At 41.1% G+C, this 12,718-nt stretch overlaps 1 protein-coding gene across 1 annotated transcript in view; it reads left to right on the forward strand.

The window, feature by feature from the left end:
* The window catches only part of DOCK3 (dedicator of cytokinesis 3), a 204,828-nt gene that overhangs the window by 66,681 nt on the left and 125,429 nt on the right, over positions 1–12,718 (forward strand). The window contains exon 12 of the mRNA XM_081936757.1: positions 2,578–2,725. Within this exon, the coding sequence (XP_081792883.1) occupies positions 2,578–2,725 (148 nt within the window). The remainder of the gene's footprint in view (positions 1–2,577; positions 2,726–12,718) is intronic.

A 12,718-nucleotide genomic window follows, 5' to 3' on the forward strand; every position in this document is an offset into this window, starting at 1 on the left:
GTTTCTCTGTCTGCTGTAAACAATAACAGAAGATCACTTATGTTTTATTACTAATTGCTAAAGACTTCTGAATTATAAGCATACTCACTAAATGTTTTAATGGAATGGGAGGATATTGTAGTATATCTATTCCAACATATTGTATGTGTTATTTTTATGCTTATACAGTAAATCAATCTATTTGAAAGGATAATAACATACTTCTGGCAGCACCTATCTGAATTATATTTGGCTTATCTTGATTTCTTTCAGTCCTTGCTATTTAAGATTGCCCTGACTTGAAAAGAGTTGGAAAAGACGTTTTGGAAAGTGTGGCGCTCAGGTTCAGCCCTTCTTTAAAGCAGCTGAACCTTCAGTGTAATTACCAAGCAGCCCTACTGATTTTCAGGTTTGAGCTGAAGGCTGAAAAAACACTATATTGCCAAAAACATTTGTGAACAAATATTTAACCAAAGACTGAGCTTCCGTATCTAATGGAGCAAATATCTTCCTTTTCTTGATTTTTGCTTGGCTATTACTTTGTCCCAAATGTAGCAAAAAGAGACAGAATTATTTTAAAAGATTACAAATGTAAGGTCAGCTTGGGTGCAGTGCATGTATACCTCAAATTCCTTTACAGTGGGACCTGCTCTAGAGTAAAACACATATGAGAATTATCTTTGTGCATTGCATTATATTTTTTCCCTACACCTTGTGTCTTTTGTTTTTTAGCCAGTTAGTAATTGATAAAGAGTGTATCTTCATATGTCATGGTCGCTGAATTTACTTGAAAAATGATTGATGAAGAATTCTCTAAAGACTTTTTGAAAATAAAAGTACACACAGTTGACAGAATCATTTTTGTCCACTTAAAAAAATATAGAAGATTGCTATGGAAGAATTTATCTTTGGAGAATTCATGCTTATTTACTTTTCAGTGAACGTTTTTCATTGTTTACTTAGTAATTTTGTCTTTGAATAGTATTTCTACTTTCCTAGCAAACCTATAATTTTCAAAATCTCCCCTGGAATCCTTTTTAAAACTGGTATCACATTGGCTACTTTGCAGTTCTCTAGCACTGAACAATTTTAGGGATAAGTTAAATAGTCTTGCCGGGAAATCAGCAATTTTATATCTGATACTCAAGTCATTAAGACCCAAGAATTCTTTATATTTTACTACTTTTAAATATTCCAGATTGTTTTATCAAATTGCTTAATTTGCTCTGATTTCCTCCCTAAAAAATTCAATCCGGGCTCAAGGATCTCTTTTACCTTCAACAAGAAAGAATGTTGCAGAGAATTTATTCAGTTTCACTTCTCTCTTGCCTAATGAACGGTTCTTTAAGTTGCAGAACCTGTCAGTATATTTTTTTAAAATCCCATAACTTCTGATCATGAGGCAAATTTCTAGTGATAGAAAATAAGTAGTAACACAAAACTCGTCCTTGTTTTAATTTATGCAAATTCTACATTAAAGTTATTTGAATTTCAAAAAAATGAATGCACTAATTACTGTACCATTTATGAATTAACATGATGCAATTATATCTTTTTTTTTCTATTATGAATGCCTGGCTGAAGTCACATAAGCAATCATCTTCTTTCTGCCTGCCTGCTTTTGCATTCACTCTCCTAACTACCCATTATTTTCAATTAGATTTACAGAAAACATATTTTTGAGTAGAAAGCTGCCATAGGATTCAAGCTGCTTGAAAATGGTCAATTTTCTTAGAAAATGAAAGTGTAGTTCCTTAAAGATCTGTGCTGAGATCAGTGCTTTCATGGTTTATGGACAAATTGTCTTGAAATAAGCAGCAAGTTGACAGGGTAAGCAGTAGATGATACCAAACGATTTAGGGTAATTAAATCTAAAATTTATGATACTGCTCTGGAAAGGTTTTTTTTTAAGTATAGCAAAATGGTAAATGAAATGACAAATACAGTTCAATTGAAGCAAGTGTAAAGTGATGCGCATTGAGTCATCCCATTTCACATACACAGATTTATGTACTTTGGGCTGTCACCCAAACTAATAAGAAATATTATCAATAAATCAATCAAATATCAGTGAAGTCACAATTCAATGTGCAGCAACTGTGAAAAAAGAAAATGTCATATTCGGAATTGTCAGGAAAGAGATTAAAAATAAAACTCTCAAATTTTAATCTGCTTCCACTAATATATTTTGGCTAGAACTTTTAGGACTTCTTAACATAGAAAGAAAGGCACCTGAGGAAGATACGATTGAATTATGCATGACATGGAAAAATGCTTATGACACTATTCCCCTTCTCTTGAAACGCTAGGGCTCAGATTAATCCAATGAAATTGATTAGAAACAGACTGAGAAAAAATTAAAAATATTTAACAATTAACCTGTGGAATTTAAGACAAAAGATAAATTGATGGCCACTGATATTATTTTAAAATGGGATGGCTATTGGCCTCAAGGGTTGTGGGCAGCATGCCTCTCAAACAACTTACAGGGAACATTCTGGATGAAGACACCTAGCTACATCTTGCTGTAAGAAACAAAATACTGGACTGTGAGGGTCTTAGCCTGATTCAGAAGAGCTTTTCTTCTGTTTGTTTTAGGGCGTATGTTGCTAAATGACTCAAGAAAGGGTCCAGCTCACCTCTATTATCGTCGTCCATACGGCTGTGCTGTATTGAGTGTCTTGGATGTAATTCCATCAATCTCTGAACTCAAAGAAGAAAAGGATTTTGTTCTCAAAGTTTACACGTAAGTTTATTTAGTTGAAGCATTTAGTGAGATGAGTAGCTGTATAAATTGGCTTAAGAAGTAAATGAACAGAAATGCCATAATATGTTAATGTCAAGTCTACTATTTTTCTGGTATGTAAAATATAGGTACTGTTATCACAGTTTAGGATATGTTTTTTAAAAATATTAATCAAATAATTAATATGTATTATCTATGACAAGCCAATATGTGACTAACGTATCTGATTGCAACACTTCGGATCTAAAGTTGGAAGTTGCTTTAAAGAGGTATATATTCTACACCTATTAGCATCTCCTTAAAGAGGCTATAACTTTTACTGAAATTATTTGGTAGCAGTGACGTGCGGTGATGTTTATGACTGGTGAGGCTGGTGAAGTCATCAAACCGCGTGGTTGCTCCAATCGCACGGGCGCAGCCCAAATGGAGAAGTTTCTTTTCTCAGAAATGTCAGAAAGGGACAGACAGGCTGCTGCAGCTCCACTGAAAAGACATTTCTGAGAAGAGAAACTTCTCCTTTCTCCTCCTCCCCCCCCCCCTTCTAGCACTGACGTTGTTACCTAGGCATTTTTTGCATCGGGCGAGCCCGGGATCCTTGCAAAGGAATGGGAAAATGTGTGCAGGTGGTTCCTCAGCAGCGCACAGCCTCAGATTAGCGCAGCCGTGATTCCCTTCCCCTGCACGCATGGTCCCATTCCCCTTGCAAGGATCGTGGGCTCGCCAGATGCAAAAAATGCCTAGGTAACATCATCAGTGCTAGAAGGGAATGGGCAGGGAGAAGGAGGAGAAAGGAGAAGTTTCTCTTCTCAGAAATGTCAAAAAGAGGCAGGCAGGCTGCCGCAGCTCCACTGAAAAGACATTTCTGAGAAGAGAAACTTCTCCTTTCTCCTCCTCCCCCCCCCCTTTCTAGCACTGATGATGTTACCTGGGCATTTTTTGCATCGGGCGAGCCCGGGAGCCTTGCAAGGAGAATGGGAAAACGTGTGCAGGCGGCTCCTCAGCACACAGCCTCAATAAGCGCAGCTGTGCTAATCTGAGGCTGTGCGCTGAGGAGCTGCCTGCACACATTGTCCCATTCCCCTTGCAAGGATCCCGGGCTCGCCCGATGCAAAAAATGCCTAGGTAACATCATCGCATAGCCTCCCCTGACTGCATGTCACTGTTTGGTAGCCACATTACTACAGGAAAAATTATATTTGATTTAGGGAGTCAGTGCAGCAAGATGCTTTGGAGTGGGCATGGGCCTCTGGTGCCTCCTTAACTAAAACCCATTTTTTTTCTGGGATTGTGCAATCCCAGATAAAATGTACAATTATTTATCAAGGCAATGATTCACTCCCCCCCCCCCCCCAAAAAAAAAGAGCAGCATGAAACAGCAAATAATTTGCAGGGAAATTGAGAGATATTTTATGATGGCAGATACAGATGCACTGCTTCTAAGTCATATACATGCTCCAAGTACATTTTTAGAAGCTCCAAAATCCCTACAAATAATCTCGCTGAATTGAAGAGACAGAGGGACAATGTTCAAAGTGACCTTTATCTATTGTTTAATTGTTTAACGTAATTAATAATTGAAATAGGCTCCTTGTATTTCCACTACATTTAAACAGCTATATTTTTCTTGAATCCTTTAAGGACATTTCCAGACTAAACTGCCAAAATTCAGCCATATAATATATGTGCAATATGTGTGTATGTATATAAGAGTAGGAATGCTAAAACTTTACATACATTAAATATCCTCAAGAGCACAAAACATGAAAGATTGTAAAATGGTTAGATCTAAACATTATCATATTACCATCAGGTCTCCACTAGTCCTTATAAGATTGGGGGGAGGCGGCATTCTCAGTTGAAAAAATAATAAAATAAAATAAATAATTGTATGTTATCTCTTATTCAATTGTTGACTACTAGTGAGGCTACCTAGTTTGGGTAATGAGATATCTGCAAGAAAACAACCAAGTTTAGAAAGCACCAAGGACTCCTCATTTCAATTCTGAGCTACAAATATTCTCCATTATTGGATATAATTTTCATAATAATGAGAGACATGGTCAAAATTAATCATGGGATCTCTAACCAGCCCACTCCCAAAGGTGCTTTTTCAAAAGTCAATTGGACTTTCTTAGTTTTTGCTTGTCATTTAAAATACTTCTCATCTAAGAAGCTTCTTCAGTTCTGAGGTGGAGAATGGAAGGATTTATATTCCTTGCAATCATCTGGTTGTTGAACACTTGTTCTGAAAGTTGTTGAGGAGGTTTATCTATGCCCTCAGGGTCCCCTGAATAATGCAAATGGGTGTGGAACCTTCTCTGTTGTAAACAGGAGACAGGGAATGTTGTATCCCTCCCCCTCTGTTGAGAGAGAGCTGTTCTATCTTAATGTAGATGGCCTCTTTCAAACCAGTAGTCCTCTCTGTCCAGAATGTGGACTTTGCTGTCTTCAAACGAGTGGCCTGTGTCTTTTAAATGCAGATGGACTTCTCAATCATGTCCTGATGGGTTTGTTCTCCTATGTTGTGCCATGCGTTTGTGAAGTAGTTGTTTTGTTTCTCTAATGTACAAATCTACATGTTTCATTATATTGTATTGCACATATCACGTTGTTCAGTTTTAATCCTTAGGGTGGATAAGCTTCTGCCATAGTGTATTTTGGATTTAAAGTGTGGGTGCATATAGTGTTGGTTGAAAATCCTCCTGAGCTTTTCCAATATTCCTGCAACATACGGAATGACAACGTTACTTAGTTTGTTGCTCTTCTTTTTCTGTTATGGAGAAGCTCCTGCTGGGTCTTTTTTTGGATTTAATGAAGGCCCAGTTACAGAGGTGGGTTGCTCCTGGTTCGGCCTGTATCGGGCGAACTGGTAGTAGCGGCAGCAGGAGGCTCTGCCCACCCGCCCGGACGCTTCTGCGCATTTGTAGAAGTGTTGCATGTGCAAGTGCGCCCAAACTGGTAGTAAAAAAATTGGCAACTCACCACAGTCCAGTAGGGATAGTCACAAGTTCTGAGGGCTTCCTTGATACATTTTAGTTATTTTTCTTTTCCATCTTTGGAAAAGACAACTTTCACCCCGGTGTTGTAGGATTCTGATCACTTCCATTTTGTACTCCAATGGGACGTGAGAATAAAAATGCAAATACTGATCTGTTTGTGTTGGGGGGGGGGGGCGTTTCTGTAAACTTCAATGTTAAGGCTTCCAGGCTTCCTTAATGTGTACTGCACAGTTCAGGAAGGCCAGACTACTTTCCTTAATATCCTTCTGAGTAAACTTAATATAGCTATCCATAGAGTTGATGTGTTTGGTGAAGGCTTCCAATTCTTGTTTTAATCTTGACCCAAGTATCATTGACATACCTATACCAGTGAGTGGATGGAATTCCTGTAAAGGAGTTTAGGGCATTGGTTTCTAACCAATCTATTGTTTCTTATGTCTTGAAAGCAACATTTAGAGAAAAACTAATTATGCTATAATTTATAGTAATTGTGTAAACTCTATCATACTAATCACTGGATATAAAATCAACATAGAAACTGTGAAGTTTCCAAGAGTTGGCCTAATTAATTTACGAGCCCCGAGATAAAGTAAAAAAAAAAACCATTCATTTATTAGGACTAACGTCTTGGCACGGACTTCTGTGTAGCTGAAACTAAATCACACTTAATGGCGTCTGAACTTTGTCCCTGTGCCCCCTTCCCTCTGACTTTATCCCAACAGGACATTATGGCAGGGTTCTGAACATGCGCATTCACATCCCAGTACAGAAATATGAGACTTTTACTCTGGCCAAAGTATGCATGGCATCCCCCCCCCCCTTCTCAAGTTGATAGTAGTCATGGAAATGCCTTAGGCGTTGACATCCGGCTCCCCTCACTTCCTGAAAGGGACCTGTATAAAACAAAGCAATTTGAATACAGGTGTATAACTTAGGGATGTGTCCCTCCCCCAGGCTTGCTTGGATTTTCTGCATGGAATTTTGCTATAAGGCGATCAGCCTGGATATTTCTACTTTTCACCCAAGATGCCTCTGACAAGGGGTAGCCCTTCCATTTGATTAAGTATTGGAGTTGTCTCCTGTGCCACCTTGAATCAAGGTGAACTTCATAATGGGTTTGGTCCCGGGGTAGTGGTCTCAGAGTGGATCCAATCACGGGTTTTAAGAGGCTGCTATGAAATGCTGGGTGTATCTTCCCCAACAATTGAGGCAGTTTCAATTACACTGTGACTGAGTTGATGATCTTTACTATGGGGAATGGTCCCATAAACTTTGGCCCCAGTTTCTTGCTAGGCAGTTTTAATCTCAAATATTTTGTGGAGAGGTAAACCTTCTCTCCCACCCAGAATGGCCGTTGCGGAGCCCGGTGTTTGTCTGCCTGTTTCTTATAGGTTTGTGCCGCTTTAGCCAGTGCCTTTTTTGACATTTTCCCAGGTCGCTTTCAGCATCGACATCCAGTCATCCAAGCTGACTGAGGAGGGGGTATCCCTTGGATACTCAGGCATTGGGACGAAGTCCATACCGCTCACTATTTTGAATGGTGTGAGTCCTGTGCTACTGTGGACAGCATTATTGTATGCGACCTCAGCAAAAGATAAAAGGTCTGCCCAATTGGACTGCTGATAGTTCATGTAACACCTCAGGTACTGTTCTACCATGGTGTTCAGTCTCTCTGCTGCCCCATTGGTGCTCGGATGAAAAGCTGAACTAAGACCCTGAGATGATCCAATGAACCGCAGGAACTCCCTCCAGAACTTAGCCGTGAACTGGACCCCTCTGTCTGAGATAATTCTTCGAGGTACTCCATGCAGGCGGTAGATATGCTTCACGAACAGTTTAGCCAGCTTGTGAGCCGAGGGTAGTCCGCTACAGGGTATGAAGTGTGCCTGTTTAGAGAACAGGTCTATTACAGTCCAAATCACTGTGTTTCCCCCACTTTTTGGCAACTCTACTATAAAGTCCATTGCGATCTCCTCCCATGGCCTCGTTGGCTCTGCTGCTGTTTGCAGTAGTCCAGGGGGTTTTCTTGGTCGTCTCTTCATTGTGGCGCAAATGGTACAACTTTTCACATAACTGTCTTCATCTTTCTTCATGCCAGGCCAACAGAATTGCCTCCGGGCTAAGTGTAAAGTCTTTAGGAACCCAAAGTGGCCTGCTGGTTTGGCATCATGACTCCTCTGGAGAACTAGGGTACGTAGAGATTCTGGGACGTAGAGTTTTGTCCCCTTCCATGCAAGGTCATCTCTCTTTGTCAAGATGTGTTGGTTGTTTTGGAATCAGAGGTCTGCTAGCAGTTCAGTTTTGAGCCTCGTGGTTAGGTCACTTGCAAGTTGGTCTTGCCGGTCACGGCATTGCCGTCTGGTGGTCACTTGGGCAGTGGTTTGGGTAGAGGGAATGATGGCGTCCACTACATGCTCCCGTTTGAATTTGTACTGAGAGGGCGTCAGCTAGAAAGTTCATACCTGCTGGAATGTGCTTTAAAACAAAATCAAAATGGTTGAAGTATTGAGCCCATCGGACTTGTTTGGGTGATAGTTTCCGTGGGGTCCTAAGTGCCTCTAGATTTTTGTGGTCAGTCCAGACTTCGAACGGTTTCTGGCCCCCTTCCAACAGGTGTCTCCAGGTTAGCAGTGCCCATCTCACTGCGAAAGTCTCCTTTTCCCACGCGGCCCATCATCTCTCTGTGTATGTGAGCTTGCGGGAGGTGTAGGTGCAGGGTTGTAAGTTTCCTCGGTTGTTTCTTTGGAGTAGCACCGCTCCCACTGCCATGTCGCTGGCGTCTGCCTGGATCACGAAAGGTTGCTCGGGGTCAGGATGCTTCAGCACTGGCTCCTTTGCAAACATTTCTTTTAGTGTTTCGAACACCTCTTGGTAGGTTAGGTCCCACTATAGGGGTTGTCCCGGACAGGGTTTCGTTCCTGGGCTCCCTGTCTTCAGGAGGTCTGTTAGGGGTTTGGCAATTTTCGCAAAGGAGGGGATGAATTGCCTGTAGAAGTTTGCAAAACCTAGGAAACTTTGTAGTTGCCTGCGGGTGCGAGGGGGTTGTCAGCCTAAGACGGCTTGCACTTTGGCTGGGTCCATCTCTATTCCCTCATTTGATACTTGGTAACCCAGGTAGTCTAACCGGGCACTGTGGAATTCGCATTTTGATACCTTGACGTACAGGTTGGCTGCCAGAAGTTTTTTCAGTACTTGGCGGATCAAGGGTACGTGGTCATCCATGGTTTCAGTGTAGATAAGGATGTCATCTAGGTAGACGAGGACCCCCTTATAGAGGTGCTCGTGCAAAACCTCGTTTATTAACTGCATGAATACTGCTGGGGCCCCCTGCAGTCCGAAAGGCATCACTTTGAACTGAAAGCTCCCTAGGGGGCAGTTGAACACTGTTTTCCACTCATCTCCCTCTCTGATTCATACTCAGTAGTATGCTTCTCTGAGGTCTAGTTTGGTGAAGACTTTTCCCTTGGCCAGATGAGATAGCATATCCTTCATGAGGGGGAGCGGGTATAGGTTGTGTACGCACACCCCATTTATCCCTCGAAAATCCACATACAATCTCATGGTTCGTTCTTTTTTTTTCTTTAAAGTGGACTTGTGTTGGGACCCGTGGCTTGGCTGGCTCAATGAACCCCCTTGCTAGGTTTTTGTCTATGTATTTGCGCATCTCTTGCATTTCCCGGGGCGTCATCGCATACAGTTTGGGCTTGGGTAGTTTTGCCCCGGGGATGATTTCGATGACACAGTCTGTCTCCCAGTGGGGAGGCAGAACATCGCACTCGGCCTCGCTGAATACTTCTGCGAGATCCTGATATTCTATCGGAATCAGTTCGGCCTCTGGGGTTTTGTCGGATGTGGTTGCCAGTTGTTTTTGTGGGCTCTCTTGGGGGGGTTTCCAGTGTGGATGATGCTTCTGCTCGCTGGTGTGGGAGGAGTTGGGGGCCCCTTGATATTCTAAGTCTGCGGGTACCCCCTTGCCACCAGATAGTTGGTCCCCACTTGTCTAGCCAGGAAAGTCCAGTATTACTGCGTCTGTCATTTTGGGAGCTATTATGAATCAAATTACTTCCCAGGGATCCGTTAGCTCTAGCCTCACTGGTTCAGTCAGGTGGGTGGTATAGGGTCCTCCCATTAGGGAACCGTCGACCTGCTCGAACCGGATTGGGCGGGCCAGTCTTTTTGCTCTGATCCCCAGTTTCAGGACTGTGGTTAGGTTGCTTAAGCACCTTGTGCAGCCTGAGTCTATTAGGGCTTGAAAATCCTCCTGATTTCCTGTTTTTGGGGCTGTGAGGCGTATTGGAAAAAGGAAAGGGTGAATTGATTCACTCACCATTAGGTCATTTTCTCCCTCGTCCTCGCTGTCATATGATTCAGGCGACTGGTTGTCGTTGCTTGGGGTTCCATCACTTTCGCCTGAGGAGGAAGTGGCCTTTGCAGACTGGAGGGCTTTCCTGGACGTGTTGGTGGTACGTTTGGACCATCGTTCTGGTCGTGGGTCTGGGCGGTGGGTCTGGCCTTGGTTTTGGGGCTGGGGTTGGACATGCAGCTGCCATGTGGCCCATCCCCCCGCATCTGTAGCATTTCAGTGGACTTCGAAGGAGGGCTGGTCTCAGAGCCTGCTGTGGTGCTGTGGTTCCCTGCTGGCTGGGTGGTTTCAGGTCGGGTTGACCGCTCTCTTGAGTGTCTGGTTGCTTTGTCATATAATTGGTGCACAGCCGGCTGTCAACTTTTGTTGCTACTCGGAACCACTCAGAGAGTTGATTTGGGATGTCGCAGTATGCAGTTACTTAGGCAATTTGCTTGTCCAGGCTTGTTCTGAAAAAAATGCACCAGCAGCCACTCCGGTAAAGGGGGTAGCCTTCCTATAACCCTCCTAAATTCATGGATGTGCTCTTTGATGGGGCAGCCCCTATGCTTTAGGTTGCTATGCTTCCATGTTCAACATGAGATATTGTAATTTTTAAAAGCAATCATATTTTTATAGGCCCACTTCCTTTATTGGAATGAATCAGAGTAGTACAAAAGATTATAGAAGCTTTGAAGTTTTCATCAAGCAGCAGAATTCTCCATTTCAAAGTCATTTCCAAGGAGGTTTTCTTTACCTACATAATTCATACTGGGTTTGTTGGTATTAAATTATACCCAGCATCTTCATGAGGGAAAAAGGCTTTTTAACATACATTCCCTTTCCTCCATAGCAAAACCTTACCATCCAGCTAGCAGAGTTTTTGTTATTTTGGAAAGTGCAGGCAATTCTCTAGAGAGGGGAAATAATCAAGAAACTAAGGAAACTAAGGATTAGAGCTCTCCGCCTTTAATAAAAGGAAAATCTATAAGAAACTAAAAAAAAAGAAACAAGCAGGCTCAGAATATAATAGTAAATACTTAACAAGTTTAGTTAAAAATATTGCCAGGAATAATTTTTACTTACTTTGACAGCGTATACTTACAAATATTTTGTCTCTGGAATTTACAAGCTTAGTATTTCTATTTTTCAAATTAATTGGTTTTTATAATTTAGGAACAGTCCAGCATCATCATCTATTCTGACTGTAATCTTGTGTTTCCATTTGTTGTTTTATGGGAGGTACTTTCAAGTCAGTATCTGAAATTTGAACAACTCTGCATGTTTATCTTCATTGCCTTTAAATATTTATTTGGGACTGCTTAAACACTAAAAATATTTTTTTTTGCTTTAAAAGCATGATTTTACAGTAGTCCTTGTATAACAACTGCCCTATTTAGTAACTATTCAAAGTCACAACTGTGCTGAAAAAATAATGTTATATCCAATTCTTGAACGTCTGTTGCATAACCCCCATGGTTAAATGATCAAGATTTGGGTGTTTGCAACCATTGAGTATCTGTGAATGTCACAGCATGTGTGATCATGTGATTGCCATTTGTATGCTTCACAATTGGCTTGAGTCAATGGAGAAACTGTCAGTAAAATTCCTGGTCACGTGAAAGCTCACCTCAACTGCAGGTGATTTTTTAAAAACAGTTATAGTGGAAGTGAGACTGTAAGTCTGTCCTGGTCACATGTTGTCTTGTATGATGACCTAATTGTTTAGTGGTAGAGTTCCAGTGCCATTTGTGGTTCTTAAGTGTCGATTGCCTGTATTTCTCTTTTGTAAGATCCTCTGAAAAAGAGGAAAGGAAAGACTGATTTTTCTAGTCCCAGACTTCAATTCCAGATGATTAAATTATAGATTTAATTTTGTCTCATTTTTTTACTCTTTAATTTGACCGAACATATGGGCACCCTGTTTCTCTTACATACCATGGCTGCAGAAAGAATGCCATATAAAGCCCTCCCTAAAAGGTAGATGATTGCAATAAGTGCTACCACACAGAAGGCAGGAGATGGAGCTAGGTATAAAGAAGTTGTCATGTTCTGGGAAAGAAAAAATAGATTTTTAAACCATGGGAGATGAGGAGGAGGTGGATATTTCAGCTTTATCTCTTTAGTGAGATGTCAGTCTGCCATTGGGTCTGGCAGAAGAGGCATGCTTCAGGTTTCATTTACAAAGGAATACCATCTGGTGGAACTGCAAAGGAGAGCCTTTTCTGTCACAGCAACCACCCTCCGGAATGCTGTTTCCACAAAGATTTGATTGACAGGAAGGTTGAGAACTCCAATCTTTTATCTTATACACTCAAACATACTACAATGACATAACATATATAAACACACGCACACATGCTGTATGTCTGTCTCTGTGTGTATAAGTTCCTTATATAGTAGTTTAATTTTTTTATTTCAAATGTCATCATTAATTGAATGAGTAACTATTCCTTTATTTATTTATAATTTCAACTTTCTTAATGATCCATGAATTTTAAGCTCTGATACCATCTTTTAAGTTCTCAAATAGGAAGAATAAGATATATAAAGAACACAATTTTCTTAAATAGTATGATTACGTAGATATATGTAATAGATATATTAGAAAGATAACATCAGGCATGGAAATATATCAAGAAGCTGCTAATG

Source organism: Natrix helvetica (genome assembly GCF_964273705.1).
Source record: "Natrix helvetica genome assembly, chromosome: 1".
Lineage (NCBI taxonomy): Eukaryota > Metazoa > Chordata > Lepidosauria > Squamata > Natricidae > Natrix > Natrix helvetica.